The sequence below is a fragment of the Mobula hypostoma genome, chromosome 11 (genome assembly GCF_963921235.1).
Source record: "Mobula hypostoma chromosome 11, sMobHyp1.1, whole genome shotgun sequence".
Lineage (NCBI taxonomy): Eukaryota > Metazoa > Chordata > Chondrichthyes > Myliobatiformes > Myliobatidae > Mobula > Mobula hypostoma.
The window spans coordinates 81,954,588-81,974,699 of NC_086107.1; the positions used below are offsets into that span (position 1 = coordinate 81,954,588).

Consider the following 20,112-nt stretch of genomic DNA (forward strand, 5'->3'; position numbering starts at 1 on the left):
TGATGGGTCTCACTCACCAATGTAGAGGAGCACACTGGGAGCACTGGTGAAGTATTGCCTCACCGGGAAGGACTGATGGGGCCCTGAATGGAGGCGAGGGAGGAGGTGAATGGGCAGGTGTAGCACTTCAGCTGCTTGCAGGGATAAGTGCAAGGAGGGGGATTAGAGGGGAGGGACAAATGGACAAGAGAATCATAGAGGGAGAGATCCCTGTGGGAAGCAGAGAGGGTGGGGGAGGTAAAGATATGTTTAGTGTTAGGATCCTCATAGAGATGGGAGAGGTCGCAGAGAATGATGTGTTGGATGTAGAGGCTGATGGGGTGGTAGGTAAGGACAAGAGGAACTCATCACTGTTAGGGCAGTGGGAAGATGGGGTGAGCGCGGACAATTTGAAAATGGAGGAGATGTGGGAGAGAGCGGCATCAATGATGGAGAAAGGGAAACCCTGTTCTTTGAAGGAGGAGGACATCTCTGATGTCCTGGAATGGAAAGCCACATATTGGGAACAGATGCAGCAGAAATGAACCGAGAAAAGGGAATAGCATTTTTACAGGAGACAGGGTGGGAACTGGTAGGTTTCTAAAAGATGTCAGTCGACAGTTTGTCACCAAGAGACGGAGACAGAGAGATTGAGAAAGGGGAAGTAAGTGTCAGAACTGGACCAAACGAAGTGTGGAAGCTGGAGGCAAAGTTGATGAAATTGGTGTGCTCAACATGGCTGTGTGAAGCAACACTAATTCAGTCATCAATGTAGCACAGGAAGAATTGGGAAGCATTATCAGGGAAGGCTTGGAACATGGACGGTTCTACGTAGCCAATGAAAAGGCAGGCATAGCTGGGGCCCATGCCCATGGCTACCATTTAAGTCTAAAGAATGTGGGAGCTATAGGAGAAATTGTTGATGGTGAGGACCAATACTGCCAGACAGTGGTGGTGAATAGGAACTCTTTGGTTCTTTTATTAAGAAGTAGAGAACTTTAAAGCCTTCTTGACGGGGGATAGAAGTATACAAGGACTGGATATCTATGGTCAAAATGAGGTGGCTAGGGCCAGGGAATCGTGAGTATGAGATTGCAACTGTTGCAGATGCAGGTGGGAAGAGAATGAACCAAGGGGGAATAGAATGAAGTCAAGGTAAGAGGACATGGGGCAGGAGCAAGAAGAGCCAATGGGCCTACCCAGTCAAGTTTGTGGATCTTGGGAAGGAGGTAGAAGTGAGCAGTGCAGGGTAAGGGGACAATGAGTGTGGGGGTGGTGGATAGGAGTTCTCCAGAGTTGATGAGATTAGCAGTGGTGTCGGAGACAATTTTCTGATGGTCCGGAGTGGAGTGCTCTTCAAGAGGTGGTGCCTAAGAGTTGCCAGTGAGGGTGAGAAGAGGAGCATTTAGCAGATAATTTCATGCATAAGGAAATCGTGCAGGGGACAGGGATTCAGATTTCAGGATCACTGGGATCTCTTCTGGGGGAGGTATGACCTGTACAAAAGGGACAGGTTACACCTGAGCGTGACCAATACCCTTGAGGATAGGTTTGCTAGAGCTGTTTGGGAGGGTTTACACTATTTTGGTGGGGGATAGGAACTGAAGTGAAGGGCTAAGGATGGGGCACTTGGTTTACAAACAGATGCAGTGTGTAGTGACACTACTAGAAAGCACAAGCTAATGATCCAGAATTGCAGTCCACAGGATGAGCTGCAATGTAGAAAGGGGCACAAAATCGAAAAGGGTGATGAATACTGGACTGAAGGTGTTATATTTGAATGCACACAGTATACACAATAAGGTTGATAAACTTGAAGTACTGTTAGAGATTGGCAAGCATGACGTTGTGGGCATCAGAGTCGTGGCTAAGGGAAGATTATAGCTGGAGTGGCATTAGCAATGATCTTTCAAGAATCAACAGAGTCCAGCATGGTTCTGGAGAATTGAAAACTTGCAAATGTCACTCCACTCTTCATAAAGGGAGAGAGGCAGAAGAAAGGAAATTATAGGCCAGTAACTCTAACCTCAGTGGTTGGGAAGATTGTTAAGGATATGATCTGGAAGCACATAATAAAATAGACCAAATCAGCATGGCTTCCTTAAGGGAAAATTTTGCTAACGAATCAGAATTCTTTGAAGAAATAACAAGCAGGGTAGACAAAGAAGAATCAGTGGATGTTATGTACTTAAGATTTTCAGAAGGCATTTGACAAGCTGCCACACCTGAGGCTGCTTAACAAGTTAAGAGCCCATGGTATTACAGGAAAGATATTAGCAAGGATAGAGAATTGGCTGATTGGCAGGAGGCAAAGAGTGGGAATAAAGGGAGTCTTTTCTGGTTGGCTTTTATGAGGTCGGTTGAGTGAGCTAGTGCTTTTCCCTTTGGAGCAAAGATGCGTGAGAGAAGACATGATAAAGGTGTACATAAGAACGGATAGCCAGGGACTTTTTTCCCCCAAGGTGGAAATGGCTAATACCAGCGGGAATAATTTTAGGGTGATTGGAGGAAATTATATGGGGGGCGGTGATGTCAGCAGTAATTTCTTTACACAGAGTAGTGGGTGTTTGGAATTCCCTGCCAGGGCTGGTGGTAGAGGCAGATACATTAAGAGCATTTAAGAAACTCTTAGATAGGCATATGGACGATAGAAAATTGAGGGCTATGTAGGATGGAAAGGTTAGATTGATCTTAGAGTAGGTAAAAGGTCAGCACAACATCCTGGCTGAAGGGCCAATACTGCAGTTCTTTCTGAATCTGTTTCCTTATCAAGATTCTGGGTGCATATTCAGTCTGTCTGGTCGTGAGAGCTGGAAATCATTGCTAGATCCCTTCTACCTCCCTCAGACCGAATGGATCCTGTTTCACTGTTCTTTTGGTGGAAAAACACTTAAGTGATATAATCCTAGAGCAGGGAAACAGACCCCTGGGTCCATGTTGGCCAGGATAGCCATCCAAGCTATTCCCATTTACCTGCATTTGGTTCTTTTCCTTCTAAACTATCCAGCTGGTTCTTGGGAGTTTCCAGGGTAGAATCAATGACATTAAGGCTTGAAGTCAGTGGCTTGGACTAGCTAATGCAGCACACCAAATGGGGTCTTTCAACATTGCAATATGCCATTAAACATTCATTAAGAGCATCATATAAATTTGCTCTCTCCATCACAAAAAGTGATTTTTCCCAGTGGCTACCCATTTTAATTCTACTTCCCACTCTGACATGACAGTCTACAGCCTCCTCTACTGCCACAAGGCCACTCTCAGGTTGGAGGAGCAACCTGTCATATTCCATCTGGGTAGCCTCTAACCTGACAAGAATGAGCATCAATTTTTCTAACTTCCAATAATTTCTCCCCATCTCCCTCCATTGTTTTTCCATTCACCATCCTGGTTCTCCTTTCACTTCTTCTGTTCTCCTCACCCGTACATCACCAACCTCTGGTGCCCCTCTTCCTTTCCTTTCTCCCATGGCTCTCATGGTCTATTCTCCTCTCCAATAAAATTCCTTCTTCAGCCCTTATGGTTTCAGTCTAAAACATTGACTGTTTATTCCCCTCCATAGATGTTGCTTGACCTGCTGAGTTCCTCCAGCATTTTGTATGTGTTGCTCTGGATTTCCAGCATCTACAGAATCTCTAGTGTGTGTATATATCAATGCAGTAGGACAGCAGCAGCTGAAAACTTCCAGACAAGGGCAAAAGAGATAGAGGGAAACCAACCATTGTGAACAAGGCATCGAAGAACTATACTTACCAATACTGGGTAGTATTAAATGGTAACTACAGTTCCTATTTTTGCTCAAGAACTGCTTTCACCAAAAGTCTCACAACTGAATGGTGGAGCAGACTTGATGGGTTGATTGGCCTAATTCTGCTCCTATATCTTATGGTCTATGGTCTAATATGGCAACTCACCACTTCCTCAAGGGCAATTATGGATGGGCAAAAAATGCTGGTCTTGTCAGGGACCCTCACATTGGGGCGGGAGTAGACGAGTGTGTGGAAGCCAAGTCATTGGGTATATTTCAGGCAGAGGCAGATAGTTCTTTAATTAGCCACGGTGTCAAACTTTACAGGGAGGTAACAGGGAGATAAATCAGCTATGATGGAACGGTGGAGCAGACTCGATGGGCTGACTGGCCCAATTCTGCTCCTACATTTTAATGGTCTTATAAATGACCTGATCTATGTAACAATAATATTGCCAAGCCATGTTATATACTTCTAAGGGTGTTGTTTTCCCCCATGTTAAGCTAAGACATGGTGAATCATTAATTTGCTCTTTTGCATTACTTTGCATATGTAGCACTGAAGAGTGACAAAAACACATATGATGCAAAACTGCAAAAACAGTCAGCATTATGCAATAAGGAAAAGCCTAAACATAACAAACTCCACCGTGGATATTCGCAAGCCTGGCTGTGAAAGGAGGGTTGGGCATGGGGGCTAGCAACTCCACCCCGTAAAAACCCAGTGCTACAGAAGCACTAACAGAATCTCTAAAGCTCTGGGAGAGGAAGGATACACCTCAGGAAAGCATGCAAAACCAGCTCAGGACAGAGGACCCTGGCAAGCTACTCTTGGTAGCCTATGCCCCTGATGTGCTCAACACTTGCGCTAAAAATAACAAAAGGCACAAAGGTTCAGTGAATGTTCACACTTTTATTTTACAATTTTCTTATTGTGAAATGCAATGTATGACATTAAGAAGTTATATTACATCCAGTATTAACAGAGACTCCCTGTAAATTAACAACTCTTTCTAGCAATAAGCTATTATGGAACTGAAACATCCCTCTTGGTTTGGTGCAGACAGCTTGTAAAGCACACTCTTTCCTGTTAACCGATCATTAAGAGCGCAAAGTACCCGTGAACAATTGGGAACCACATCATTCCTTCACAACCACCCAATGCTTAAGGGTTCCTCATGAGAAAGAAATAAAATCAAATGTCTATTAAAAAAAAATCAAGTTATTATCAAAGATAATCCCGGGTGAAGTGTGGCTCTGTTTTGTTATAATGCTGCTGACCTAGCAACCACTAACCCTGCCCATCAACAGTCCAAGAGATAATCAGCAGACATAATATTATTCAAGTTCAAAGATGAGGCGATGCAAATCATTAATCAGCATTTGTCCAGCCAATGAGACTGAATTATTTCCAAGAGTGCACCGAACCTTTTCCTTTTCTGTGTACCATTAAGTACTGGGTGGCACAGTAGATAGTGGTTAGTAACACTTTACAACGCCAGCGACCTGGGTTAAATTGCCGCTGCTGTCCGTAAGGAGTATGTCCACTCTCTCTGTGACAGTGTGGCTTTCCTCCAGGTGCTATGGTTTCCTCCCACATCCCAGAGATGTACAGGTTTAGAAGGTTAATAGGTTACATGGGTGTAATTGGGCAGCACAGACTCATCAGGACACACTGGCCTGTTACCGTGCACTGACTCAAACTTAAAAACAAGTAGGCTATGGAGGTTTGCTAGGGAGGAAGGGTCCCATCGTATAAAGTACACAGAGGAGGTAGTTAAGCTCATTCCAGGGCAAGCTGTTGAGTTCTTGTCAACTAGTCTTGGAGTGATCACCCATAGAAGTGTATTGAAAGGTTTTATTTTAATAAAATCTACTAAAAAGAAGAAAGGAAGCTAAGCTTCAAAACTGACCAAGACCATCTTCACTACCACTCAAGGTTACATCAGCACTGTTCCACCTGGTTGTCAATCTTGTTACCTGGCCACGTGAGACACTTCCAAGTGGTCTCACAGCAAGACACAAATAAAAATGAATCAGGTTAACATGCAAGTCCTGCACTTCTTAAAATAATGTACAGTGGGAACCAGAAGGGAGCTATCAGTCACTGCAACCAAAAAAAACATGACGTCAGACAGCATAACTCAATCATTCTGGTGGTTCTCATGAATTTAGTCGAGACGCATGGTTTTGGTTTGCAATCCTGTCTCCAGTTCTGTAGTTACTGCATCTACAATTGACATGTAAATAGTCTCATCTTAATTTCTCTAAATAAAACATGGAGTTGTAGCTACTTAAGCTGCAAAATTTCTACGCAGAAGCAGATGGTTCCTTCCCTCTCCAAATTTCTCTCTTTAGATTTCCTCCCATTTTAGGAGAGGGAGCTCATGCAAACTGCTTACTTATATTTCCCCTGAGACAGTCTCATCAGCATGCAGTATACATGCACTGCACAGCAGACCCACAACCACTAGAATCTAGGTCCTGGAATCTAGCTTTGCTTAAAAAACTACAGAAAGCAAGTGTAATCTGCTCATCAGCTATACTCCTGTAGTCTAAACATACCAAATCACAACTCATTCAAACTCTGATTATGACTATCATGGTGTACTTTTGATACCACACAGAAGTGAAACACCACTGGATTCTCTGACCTCCAGCCGGTCACTCCCTGTAAAGTGATTGTCCAGTCTGTGTTCCATTCCAATGGAAACAGAAAAAAAGCATGGCAAAATAAATAGAATTCACGCTTGACAGGAAAAGAAAAAAAAAATCAATGGCGATCTTTTAGCTGCTGTTGCTATCTTTTAAATATTTTATTGTAACCCTAAACAGAGCCTTATCATGGATAAGGCTGATAAAAATGAACAAATATAGTGATATCCATTCCACTGCTCTGGTCATCAAAACCTGTGGAAAACAAACACATCACTTCATAAACCTACCAAACACCAGCCACTCTGACAGGTGTGTGCAGTGGTGAACACCCTAACTGTCCTGTTCATCAGGCAGGCACTTTCCAATGTCCTTCACTCCATACAGATTGAGACTCAAGCCGTGACCAAAGCTCCAAAAAACCAAACTAAAATAAAAGTTGATTTGCTTTGAACAGGGAAACTGCTCATTTCTGGACCCCCTTCTTTCCCAGAGTGTAAATTCTACCAATGTAATATGAAGAAGACTCTTAATCGCAGCTATTGAAAACAGAAAAGCTTTCAGGACAGGCATCTGAACAAGAAATCAGACGAACAACAGGCCTTTAGTACAGCCAGAAGGCATGATCTATCTCACAACTGAAGGATGAGGGGACAGACAGTCTTTGCAATGTTTGAACCGATGTCACAAGTTTCTTTTCAATGTTGCAACAGTGGGATTGGCCTACCTAGTTCACAGAAAGGCCATGTTAAAGAGAGTTGAAAAAGCAAAGAACGGTACTTTATATGCTCTGATCACAAAGAAATACACAAATGATGAAGAGGAAACTCATTAATGGATGACACAGATTTTCCCACTGGTTTAAAAGTCTTCAGAATGCGTTCTCAGAAAAATACTGCATGAAGTGGCAGAGCAACTATGCATTGTTTCTCAACTCAGTGACCACAGAGGATCACTCACTGACCATGGTTCCATTGGCTTCAATTACGCTGGCACTCAGAATCCAAATGGGTGATGACGACATTCACAACCAACAAGAAAAAGTTCTTGAAATTTAGCTCAACAGCTTCTAAACCATTTTCCCTATTAACCAGCTCCAGACCACCTCCTAAACCAAAACACCTAGATACAGCCAGATAATGGAGGGCTTGTACCTTTACTGCCAATGCTGTTTTTAACATCCCATCGTGCTATTTGATTCCAAGTCATGCAAGGATAAAGCAGCAAAAATTCATACAAACACGTTGTAAACCCAGAGGCACAAGTGGGAGGCGAATCACACATATACACACACGCGTGCACACGCACATACACACACGCGATTCCTTTGTCATCAGTGATATTTTTACCTGTCGCACCTCTCCCAGGTCAGTAGTGTAGTACATTAATACAAAAATAAAAGAACTTTCAGCAGTCTTAATCATGACCCATGAACATGGCCCGTGGTACCCACCAACAGTAATGGGCAGCACTTGGAAATCTCGCTCAAGGAGGCAGGTGAGTGGGAAATGGTAAAATGCCACATCCTAGCAGCATCACACAGTTATCTGATACCAAGGCTGGGGCATGCTGTTGAGAGGGATCTATACTCTGCAACTAAGCAAACCTCAGAGAGCCTGTCCACAAGAGAAATGGGTTGTTTTTAACCTCACTCAAAAGGAAATTCAAATATATTTCAAGGCTGCAGATAAGCTTATTTTTGAGAGGCCATATGACACAAATGCCACTTCTGGACTTGCGGAGCTCACAGAGATTTCATGCAGAAAATGAAGGAAGTATGGCATTAAGGAATCTTCTGATCCATAAGGATCATTAAATGTAGATCATCCTCATGCGCTCACATGATGGCACCAAGAAGCATAGAAGAGGAAAGAGAAGGGACAAGAATAGCAGCAAAAGCTGTCTCCAGCTCAGTTCCAAATGTACCTCAGGACCTCCTCACAACTAAAAACAAAACTCTACACAGGTACTATGAAAGTCTTTAGATCCATTCCATCCCATAACCCAAAGATCTCACCAATCACAATGCTCTGTTTGAGGATTTGCATATTTCATGCCTTGCTCTGGGAATGAAAGATCCAGTAGAAAAACCTAGAACTTCAGCAGTGGCAGTGAACGACATGAGTTAGCTCATGAGTGCTGACAGTCATAACTGGCCACTAGCCAGTTATGGCAATCTTCTGCAGGGGCAAGGCAAATCACTGCACTTACTCATTGGGTTAGTTAAATGGGTGGAGTGATACACATTAGATGGGTCAAATTATATAGAGTTAATCTATATAGAATTTAATATTCAACAATGGTAGCATTGAGCAAGGCCATTATAAAGGATATCTGCAGATCAGCTGGGTGGGTTCAACATGGTCACCATTTTGGGCCACTTGGATTTACTATTTGTTGGTCATATATTACTTCAGCGTTGCCACGGGCAACATGATCTTTGAAGTTATTATTCTTTCCACTAAAGAAAATATTTCTAACATCCGCTGTGTGCATTGGTTGTCAGCTCATCTGTGGTTGACGTGGTTCTGGGGCTGTGGTGCACCACTGAGGAGAACATCTGTTAAGTCCCTCATCACGGCTGTTTCCTTGGGGTCAACGAGATTGAACTCCCTGACAAAGATCAGAAAGTGCATGTACAAAGTATTGAGGTGTGGGTGCAGTTCGAGGGCCACCACCTCCTTGAAGTGGGCACAGTAGATGTGAGCAAGAACATGGAAGAGGTAGCGACAGATCTTCTGGATGAGCGATTCGAAAGTACTCGGGAACTCTTTACCTGTTGGCAAAATGGGAGAATAGTCAACTTCACAAGGGCTTTCCACAGTCACATGCACAGTCACTAAGTAAATTGTTGACAGGTGTGGAAAATGTCACTTCAGAAATAAACATTATACAATTTTCTTTCCCTCAATACGTGTGAATAAACTCTATTCCAATAATAAAAGTTACAACATTTCCCAGGGCAAAAATACCCTAATACCAGGCAGGATAATTGGTGAGGATGTCAGGTAGTTTTTTTTTAAAAACAGAGTAGTGGATGCAATAGAATATGCTGCTGGGGAGGTGGTAGACACAGATACATTAGGAGATTTAAAAGACTCTTAGATAGGCACATGGATGATAGAAAAATGGAGGGCTATGTAGGAGGGAAGGGTTACACTGATCTTGAGTAGGTTAAAGGTCAGCACATCATTAGCCAAAGTGCCTGTATTATGCTGTAATGTAAATGTGATGAACATTTATTTAGTACCTTTCAGAAACACTGTATATCCCACAGAACTTAAAGCCACAAAGCACTTCTGAAGTGTAACATAGAAGTACAAATGCCAATTTGTGTTCATCAAGCTCCCCAAAATAGCAACGTGACAACGACCAGATAAGCTGCTCTGCAGTGATATTCACCGAAGGATAATTACTAGTTAGGAAAGAGTGAGAGATGACTTACAGCAAATGCATTAAAATAGATTGTGAGGTAGTGAAGGCAGATTAGTTTCTTGTTTTGATTTTGGATATAGGATTCTGTGTTGCTTTGCCAAGCATGGTGGGCATGCTATGTTAGCGCCAGAATGTGTGGCTGCCCCTAGCACATCCTTGGGTGTGTTGGCTGTTAACGCAAATGACGTACTTCACTGTATGTTTCCATGTACATGTTCAAAAGTTTAAAGTAAATTTATTATCAGAGTACATATATCTCACCATATACAACCCCGAGATATATTTTCTTGTGGGCATTCACAGTAAATACAACACAACAGAATCAATGACACACAAAGACAGATAAAGAACTAATGTGCAAAAGACAGCAAATTATGCAAACACTAAACAAAAAAAAATAAAGTAATAAATAAGCCCTAAAAGGGAGTCCATAAATTGAGGAATCATTTCAGTATTGTGATAAATAAATCTGAATTTGAATAGTACCAAGCCTACCTTATGTGGGAACTTTCTTTCAAATTAGAAAAACTCACCATACTTGGTAGGAAAGATTTCCTCATCAGTCAGTAGTTTTTGGATGTGGGTCATCACTAGATCAATATACTGTGGTGCAGTACATTTTATTTTCTTCCCCCGCTCATCTGTCCAGAAGTACTGACTGTAGTAATGAAGCACATCAGAAAAATACAGGATGAGCATCATGGTTCTGAATGGGCTGTTCCACATACACTTGCCTGTATCAAGCTTCGACTCTGAGAAGAGCTTTACAGTAAGCTCTAGTGTAAAAACAAAATGTTGATATCATTCAAACCTTTGTGCCTGTTTTATTTTCTGTTAAACAACAATTTTTCTGCAATTCAACTCTATTTGTGTCAAACAGATCACCCAGCAGCCACTGTCTCCCAACTCCACCCCTTGACCCATCCCCAATCAGGATCCATTTGTCTATCAACACACATCAAAGTTGCTGGTGAACGCAGCAGGCCAGCAGCATCTCTAGGAAGAGGTGCAGTCGACGTTTCAGGCCGAGACCCTTCGTCAGGACTAACTGAAGGAAGAGTGAGTAAGGGATTTGAAAGTTGGAGGGGGAGGGGGAGAGGGAGATCCAAAATGATAGGAGAAGACAGGAGGGGGAGGGATGGAGCCAAGAGCTGGACAGGTGATAGGCAAAAGGGATTTGAGAGGATCATGGGACAGGAGGTCCGGGAAGAAAGACGGGGTGGGGGGGGGGTGGAACCAGACGATGGGCAATGTGTGTATAAAAATAAGTAACAGATGGGGTACGAGGGGGAGGTGGGGCATTAGCGGAAGTTAGAGAAGTCGTGTTCATGCCATCAGGTTGGAGGCTACCCAGACGGAATATAAAGGTGTTGTTCCTCCAACCTGAGTGTGGCTTCATCTTTACAGTAGAGGAGGCCGTGGATAGACATGTCAGAATGGGAATGGGATGTGGAATTAAAATGTGTGGCCACTGGGAGATCCTGCTTTCTCTGGCGGACAGAGCGTAGGTGTCCAGCAAAGTGGTCTCCCAGTCTGCGTCAGGTCTCGCCAATATATAAAAGGCCACATCGGGAGCACCGGACGCAGTATATCACCCCAGCCGACTCACAGGTGAAGTGTTGCCTCACCTGGAAGGACTGTTTGGGGCCCTGAATGGTGGTAAGGGAGGAAGTGTAAGGGCATGTGTAGCACTTGTTCCGCTGACACGGATAAGTGCCAGGAGGGAGATCAGTGGGGAGGGATGGGGGGACGAATGGACAAGGGAGTCGCGTAGGGAGCGATCCAACATATTATTCTCCGTAACTTCGGCCACTTCCAACGGGATCCCACTATTAAGCACATCTTTCCCCCCCCCCTGCATTCCGCAGGGATCGCTCCCTACGCGACTCCCTTGTCCATTCGTCCCCCCATCCCTCCCCACTGATCTCCCTCCTGGCACTTATCCGTGTAAGCGGAACAAGTGCTACACATGCCCTTACACTTCCTCCCTTAGCACCATTCAGGGCCCCAAACAGTCCTTCCAGGTGAGGCAACACTTCACCTGTGAGTCGGCTGGGGTGATATACTGTGTCCGGTGCTCCCGATGTGGCCTTTTATATATTGGCGAGACCCGACGCAGACTGGGAGACCGCTTTGCTGGACACCTACGCTCTGTCCGCCAGAGAAAGCAGGATCTCCCAGTGGCCACACATTTTAATTCCACATCCCATTCCCATTCTGACATGTCTATCCATGGCCTCCTCTACTGTAAAGATGAAGCCACACTCAGGTTGGAGGAACAACACCTTATATTCCGTCTGGGTAGCCTCCAACCTGATGGCATGAACATTGACTTCTCTAACTTCTGCTAATGCCCCACCTCCCCCTCGTACCCCATCTGTTACATATTTTTATACACACATTCTTTCTCTCACTCTCCTTTTTCTCCCTCTGTCCCTCTGAATATACCCCTTGCCCATCCTCTGGTTCCCCCCCCCCCGTCTTTCTTCCCGGACCTCCTGTCCCGTGATCCTCTTGTATCCCTTTTGCCTATCACCTGTCCAGCTCTTGGCTCCATCCCTCCCCCTTGTCTTCTCCTATCGTTTTGGATCTCCCCCTCCCCCTCCAACTTTCAAATCCCTTACTAGCTCTTCCTTCAGTTAGTCCTGACGAAGGGTCTCGGCCTGAAACGTCGACTGCGCCTCTTCCTATAGATGCTGCCTGGCCTGCTGCGTTCACCAGCAACTTTGATGTGTGTTGCTTGAAATTCCAGCATCTGCAGAATTCCTGTTGTTTCCATTTGTCTATCACCCTGCTTCTCCCTCCACCTATCCTCCCTCGCACCTCTTTATTCTGGCTACCTCCACTCTCAGTCCGTGTAGAATACTATGCAAAAGCCTCAGACATCCTAGGTTTCTTATATGGCTTCAGATGGTGTGGCCTCCGTAAAGCCCTAATCTCAACATCATTGAGGCTGTCTGGGATTACCTGGAGAGACAGAAGCAAGCAAAACAGCCAAAGTCTTCAGAAGAACTCTGGAAGGTTCTCCAGGTGCTTGGAACAACCTACCAGATGATTTTCTGATAAAAATGCATGACAATGCACCTAAGAGAATTGATACAATTTTAAAGGTCACACCAAATATTAATTTGATTTAGTTTTTTATTGTTTACTGCTCTTTATAGTATTTTTTGATATTTAGAAACTTTTTAATACATCTTTGCATTACAGAACCTTATTACATGTGCAGAGTACAGTCGGGTCATAGCTTAAAACATTCTCTATTCTTCTACCTCCACAGATGCTGACTGACCCACTGAGTTCCTCCAGCAGCGTGTTTATTTGTTTCTGTCCAGATTCTACCATTTGTACTCCTTCATGCTCTCCAGGTTTACTGATTCTCTTTAGGAAAAGCCATCGGCTATTCTTACTCAGTTTGGTGACTCCAAGCTTCTGTGAATTGGAAACCATTCAATTTAAGGATGGGATCAGTGACAGATGCTCACCTACGGCCCATGAATGCATTCCACAAAAATATATTTGTATCTTTTGGCAGAATGGTAGCTGTAAGATCAGGGTCTGATTTCCTCTGCTGCCTGCGAGGAGTTTGTTTCCTGTGGGTGCTCCAGTTTTCTCCCATGTTCCAAAGACAAGTGTGTTAAGGTTAATAAGTTATGCTATGTTGGCCCTAAAAGTGTGGTGACACTTGCTGCTGCCCAGCACAATCTTCACTGATAGATTTGACACAAACAGCACATTTCACTGTATGTTTGATGTTTCAAAGTACGTGTGGTAGATAAAGCTAACCTTTATTTTTAAATATGGTTTGCCATAACATTCCCCTACTGCAGGGGTCCCCAACCTTTTTTGCACCGCGGAGACCGGTTTAATATTGGGTCCAATATTTAATATTGGTTTAATGTTGTTCAAGTAGGGTTGCCAACTTTCTCACTCCCAAATAAGGGACAAGAGTAGCAGTCAAATACGGGACACTTGTGTTTACCCTGAGAAAGACTACCATGACCATGAAGCCTTGCGCAGGCGCCTGTGTGCGCATGCATGACGTGCACATGCGTGTATGTGCCGATTTTTTTTTTCTACAAATTGGTTTTGGCTTAATCTTCCCGATTCTGTTCTGTGAAACTACACTGTACATACATTATTTCTACTTTATATAGGCTTTACATTTATTTTATATAGGCTTTGTATTTATCATATCATTCCTGCTTTTACTATATGTTAGTGTTATTTTAGGTTTTATATGTTATTTGCTATGATTTGGCAGGTTATGTTTTGGGTCTAGGAACGCTCAAAAATTTTTCCCATATAAATTAATGGTAATTGCTTCTTCGCTTTATGCCATTTTGGCACAAAAGGTTTCATAGGAACGCTCTACCTTAGCGGGGGAAATACTGGACAAGGGTAGTCCTGTATGGGACAAACCAATTTAGCCCAATATACGGGATGTCCCGGCTAATACGGGACAGCTGGCAATCCTATGTTCAAGTTCAACAGTACATGACAGGGAATGAGGAAAGGTGCAGCTCACTCATATCGTTTCGTATCGCCAAATCATATCCTTTCCTCGCGGCCCGGTAGCGCATGCTTTGCCGCCCGGTGGTTGGGGACCACTGCCCTATTGTGAATAAAAACTACTTCTAATATCGTTCTGTCTGTATCCTTAGGGTTGGAGTACAACAACACCTAAGACACGGTCTGATTGGCTTGGTGAAGATGAAATACGTACTGAGTCCCCTCCTTTACTCCCTCTATACCCATGACTGTATCGCCACCCACAGCTCCAATCTACTAATTAAATTTGCCGACACTATATTGATTCAGCTCATCTCAAACAATAACAAGGTGGTCTACAAGGAAGGAGTCATCTCTCTGACACAGTGGTGTCAAGAAAACAACTTCTCCCTCAATTTTGCAAAAACAAGGGAGCTGGATGTGGGTTACAGGAGGAATGGAGACGGGCTAACCCCTATTGATATTAATGGATCTGGGGTTTAGAGGATAAACAGCTTCAAGTTCCTCTGCATCCACATCACTGAGGACCTCACGTGGTCTGTACACACAAACTGTATGGTGAGAAAGGTACAACAGCACCTCTTTCATCTCAGACAGTTGAAGAAGTTTGGCATGGGCCCCCAAATCCTAAGAACTTCATACAGGGGCACAATTGAGAGCATCCTGACTGCCTGCATCACTTCCTGGTATGGCAACCGTACCTCCCTTAATCGCAGGACTCTGCGGAGAGTGGTGCGGACAGTCCAGCGCATCTGTAGTTGTGAAGTTCCCATGGTTTAAGGCTGATTTATACTTGTGCGTCAAATGGATGCTGTAACCTACGCAAGTGGCCTACGGGCGTTGTGAGCATTTATACTTGTGCGTTGGTGTGTCTGCGTCGCTCTGCAATTCGGGCACCTCGCGCATGCGCACACACCTGCCCGTGCAAGGCTTCATGGTCATGGTAGTCTTTCTCGGGGTAAACAAGTTTAAAGCAAGCACCTTTTTTCATAAAAGCGAAATGTGTCCTCCATAATTTCAGAGGTCTGCAAAGCTTTATGGAAAGCATTGCAGCCAGAGCTCCTTCCCTGCCCTTCAGTCGCCCAATGGGAAGATATTGCAGCGTAGGAGGAAATGCGATGCTACCAAGCGGACCAATCACAGTTGTTGCGGTCTGCGTTGCTGCGACGCGTAGTTACATTTTGGGAGAGGTGCACGTCAGGCTACGGCGTAGGGATCCGGGTAGCCTCTGCGTAGGGTTCGCGGCAACTCCGTACCTACGGCGTCAATTTGACACAGAAGTACAAATCAGCCTTTACAAGGACAGGTGCGTACAAAAGGGCCCATAGGATCATTGGGAACGCAAGCCATCCCAACCACAATCTATTCCAGCTGCTACCATCTGGTAAGCGGTACTGCAACATAAAATCCAGGACCAACAGGCCCCAGGACAGCTTCTTCCACCAGGCCATCAGAATGAAGAACTCACACTGACTTGAGTGTACTCTGTATTACATTGACTGTTCTATTTATTATAAATTATCATAAATTACTATGATTGCACATTGCACATTTAGATGGAGACGTTACGTAAAGATTGTTACTCCACATGTATGTGAAGGATGTAAGAAATTAAGTCAATTCAATTGTTGTTATTAAGATGAAATTTATTCTTCTTTAGGTTAGAAACATAGAAAACCTACACCACAATACAGGCCCTTCAGCCCACAAAGCTGTGCCGAACATGTCCTTATCTTTGAAGTTGCCTAGGGTTACCCATAGCCCTCTATTTTTCTAAGCTCCACGTACCTACCCAGGAGTGTCTTAGAAGACCCTATCGTATCCGCCTCCACCACCGCCGCCGGCAGCCCATTCCACGCACTCACCACTCTCTGCATAAAAACTTACCCCTGATATCTCCTCTCTACCTCCTTCCCAGCACCTTAAAACTGTGCCCTCTCGTGCTAGCCATTTCAGCCCTGGGAAAAAAAGCCTCTGACTATCCACACGATCAATGCCTCTCATCATCTTATTCAAAGGTACAATTTAATGTCAGAGAAATGTTTACAATATACATCCTGAAATACTTTTTCTTACAACCATCCATGAAAACAGAGGAGTGCCCCAAAGAATGAATGACAGTTAAATGTTAGAACCCCAAAGTCCACCCCCCCCCGGCCCAGCTCCCCCTACTGTGCATGAGCAGCAGCGAGCAACAATCCCTCCTCCCACTTCAGACAAAAAAAAGCATTGGCACCGCCAGCAAGCACTCAAACGTGAGCAAAGCAATAGCAAAGACACAGACTTGCAGTTACCCCAAAGACTTGGCGTTTCACCCAGTATTTGACATACCGCAGGTTTTCGTTCTCCCTAATAAGGGAGAAAGAGGTGTCTCTAGTTTCCCACCCTATTCACCTAACTTTGATTTGCCTCTGTACTAACTTAATCAAAATGGTAGGTGGACTGAGGCAATCACAGGCAGCATGGCTGCTGTGCAATTTTAACAACAAAATGACCAACACAGCAACATAGTGGTCAGTGTAACGCTTTACAACACCAGCTATTGGGGTTGAATTCCCACCACTGTCTGCAAGCAGTTTATACATTCTTCCCATGACCACATGTGCATCCTCCAGGTACTCTGGTTTCCTCCTACATTCCAAAGACATACAGATAAAAAGATTCTGGGCATGCTATGTTGGTGCAGGAAGCTTGGTGATACTTATGGGTTGCCCCAGCACATGGACAGTATTGGCTGTTAATGCAAATCACACATTTACTAACTCTGTGCTTCAATGTTATTGATGCACGTGACAAATAAAATTAATTTAACTTTAAAATGAACCTCAACAAGGAACTAGGTGCTATTCCCCAAGTGCATTTTTATAACCTTTGGCACTAGGGTTTCAGACCAATGTGGTCAAGATCTTCTCTGTCCAAGCTGTAAGAGAAATGAATTGATGAATTGTAGCCCTACTGACTGAATTTCTCTACTCTCTCTGTAATAGTGGGCTAGACCGCCACATTTCTCCTTTAACCCCTCTGTGGATTCAGTCTGAATAAACATTTAAATATGTAGCACATTGAGCAAAAAGTACTTACGTATTACACGCATTCATCACTGGGCAGGTCTCTGCTGTGCAGAACTCAGAGATTGCACTGTACTGGAGGTTTATGTGATTGAAAAATGTCGTCGCTGTTAATACAATCAATTAGAAATAAGAGTGAGGCAGAATATCACAATCAATATCAGTTAATTTAATAAAATTGGTCTTACTTCTTCCTTATCCTTTTTTTCCCTTTCCATCTATCACCTCCCACTTCTTACTTCATTCCCCCTTTCTCACCCACCTACCTTCCCCTCACATGGTCTCACCAGCTTGTACTCCTGCTCTTGCACCACCACCTTTACCTGGCTTCTGCCCTCTTCCTTTCCAGTCCTGATGAAGGGTCTTGACCCAAAATATGATACCATGATATATCGATGCATTCGTTAGAATCTCAAAATCTGAGTTTATGATTTACTCCAGACACAAGAAATTCTGCAGATGTTGAAAATCCAAAGCAACACACACAAAATGCTGGAGGAACTCAGTAGATCAGGCAGCATCTATGGAAATGAGCAAACAGTCACACTTCTGGCCAAGACTCTTCATCAGCATGGGAAAGATCCCAAAATAAAAAGGTGAGGGGAGAGTATAGGTGAAGCCGGACAGGTAGGAAACATGATGGGCTGGAGAGGATTGAATTTGTTAGGAGAGAAGAGTGGACCATAGAAGAAAGGGAGGTCAAAGAGGCACCCGGAGGAGATGATAAGCAGGTGAGAAGAGGTAAGAGGCCAGAGTGGAAGGGAATTTGTTTTACAGGAAGGAGAAATCAATATTCATGCCATTAGGTTGGAGACTACCCAGGTGAATATAATGTGCTGCTCCTCCACCCTGGGGGTGGCCTCATCGTGGCACAACAGGAGACCATGGGCCAACATGTTGGAATGGGAATGGGAATTAAAATGTTGGGCCCCTGGGAAGTTCTGCTTTTGGAGGATGGAGCGGAGGTGTGAGATGAAGTGACCCCAAAAATTAAGACAGGTCTCAGCAATGTAGAGAAGGCTGCATCAGAGCACTAGACAAGATAGATGACCCCAGCAGATTCACAGGTGAAGTGTTGCCACACCTGGGAAGACTGTTTGGGCCCTGAATAGAGGTGAGGGCAGGTGAGCACTTAGACCGCCAGGAGGGAGATTGGTGGGGTTGGGGGGGCGGGGGGGAAGCAATGGACAAGGTAATCACAGAGGGAGTGATCCCGGCAGAAAGTGGAGGGTGGAGGAGGAAGGTAAAACTGTGCTTGGTGGTAGATTTTGCAGATGTTGTAAATCTTCAGCAACACACACAAAACCTTGGAGGAACTCAGCAGGTCTGGCAGCATCTATGGAGAGGAATAAACAGTTGATATTTCGGGCTGAGACACTTCATCAGGACCTCAGTCCTTCAGGTGAGGCCATAATACCTAATGGACAGTCTCAGCCCAAAACAGCTACTGCTTAATCTCCCCCAAACCCCCATAGATACTGCCTGACCTAATCTGTATTTGCACAACCTCCAGCTCTGTAGTTGCTCAACCTCCTAGCATCCCTAAAAATACATCACTCATACAATACAGCAAATGAATATTGATGTTGACGTCGCTCATCAGCACTGAGCATATGTTTAGAATACACATCTTTTTCCTCTCTTATTTAGAGTGTGCAATGCAGGCATCATTTCTGTAAGAACAACAACTGAAAAAATAGGCTTTGGAAATTATCTCCCTTGTAGGAACACTGAGACACATGTAAGAGAAGCCAACAATAGAAATGGCTGACAAACTCTACACCCACCGCCCTCATCATGCTTACACAAACAGAGCCGAGCATGGAATATTGAATGGTAATAAACACTAAACCCTGACAAACCTGAAGTATCAGCTGACCAAACTATTCTTCTGTTGCTACTCTTTCGCTTAGAGTTAACTTTACTCACTGTTATTTGCCAACCACTCATTCTGATCAATCTCTCTGGGCAAAGAAACCAGCATGGGCAAATCAGCATCAGACACTCGGGCCGATGTATACTCTGCATCCAGATACAGTTTCTTCTCCTCAGGCAAAGGCAGTTTATCATCTGGCTTTGACTTTGCAGTCTTCCTGAGAGAGGGAAAAGAAAGAAAAACGGTATTAAAAATTTAGAAACAGCTTCCAAGCACTGAATTACAAAATACAGCTATTTTAATATTCAAAGATTTTTTTCTATTTGTATATCATGTAATTATACACCCAGTGGCCATTTTATTAGGGACACCTGCACACCAATGCAATTATTTAATCAGACAACCATGTGGGAGCAACTCAATGCATAAACGCATGCAGACATGGTCAAGAGGTTCAGTTGTTGTTCAGACCAAACATCAGGATGGGGAAGAAATGTGATCTCAGTGACTTTGATTGTAAAATAATTGTTTGTGCCAGTCAGGTGGCTTGAGTATCTCAGAACTGCTTACCTCCTGAGCTTTTCATGCACAAGTCTCCAGAGTTTACAGAGAATGGTCTGGAAAACTAAAAACATCCTGTAAGCGGCAATTCTGTGGGTAAAAACTCCTTGTTAATGAGAGAGGTCAGAGGAGAATGGCCAGACTGGTTCATGCTGACAGGAAGGCAACAGTAACGCAAATAACAACATGTTACAAGTGATGTGCGAAGGAGCATCTCTGAACGCACGGCATGTTGAACTTTGATCAGCTACAGCAGTAGAAGACCACAAACATATTCT

The 20,112-nt window shown here is 44.0% G+C and overlaps 1 protein-coding gene across 3 annotated transcripts in view; it reads right to left on the reverse strand.

The window, feature by feature from the left end:
* Nucleotides 1–4,024: 4,024 nt before the first annotated feature.
* The window catches only part of LOC134353874 (MOB kinase activator 2-like), an 82,271-nt gene continuing 66,183 nt past the window's right edge, over nt 4,025–20,112 (reverse strand). For 2 of the 3 annotated variants that reach the window (XM_063062373.1, XM_063062372.1), the window contains exons 2-5: nt 19,327–19,490; nt 17,411–17,504; nt 10,351–10,475; nt 4,026–9,158 (exon numbers count right to left, since the gene is read on the reverse strand). In XM_063062373.1, the coding sequence (XP_062918443.1) occupies nt 8,890–9,158; nt 10,351–10,475; nt 17,411–17,504; nt 19,327–19,490 (652 nt within the window). In that variant the 3' untranslated portion in view covers nt 4,026–8,889. Of the gene's footprint in view, nt 9,159–10,350; nt 10,476–17,410; nt 17,505–19,326; nt 19,491–19,843; nt 19,925–20,112 lie in introns of all 3 variants that reach the window. The other variant, XM_063062370.1, reaches the window with a different exon arrangement.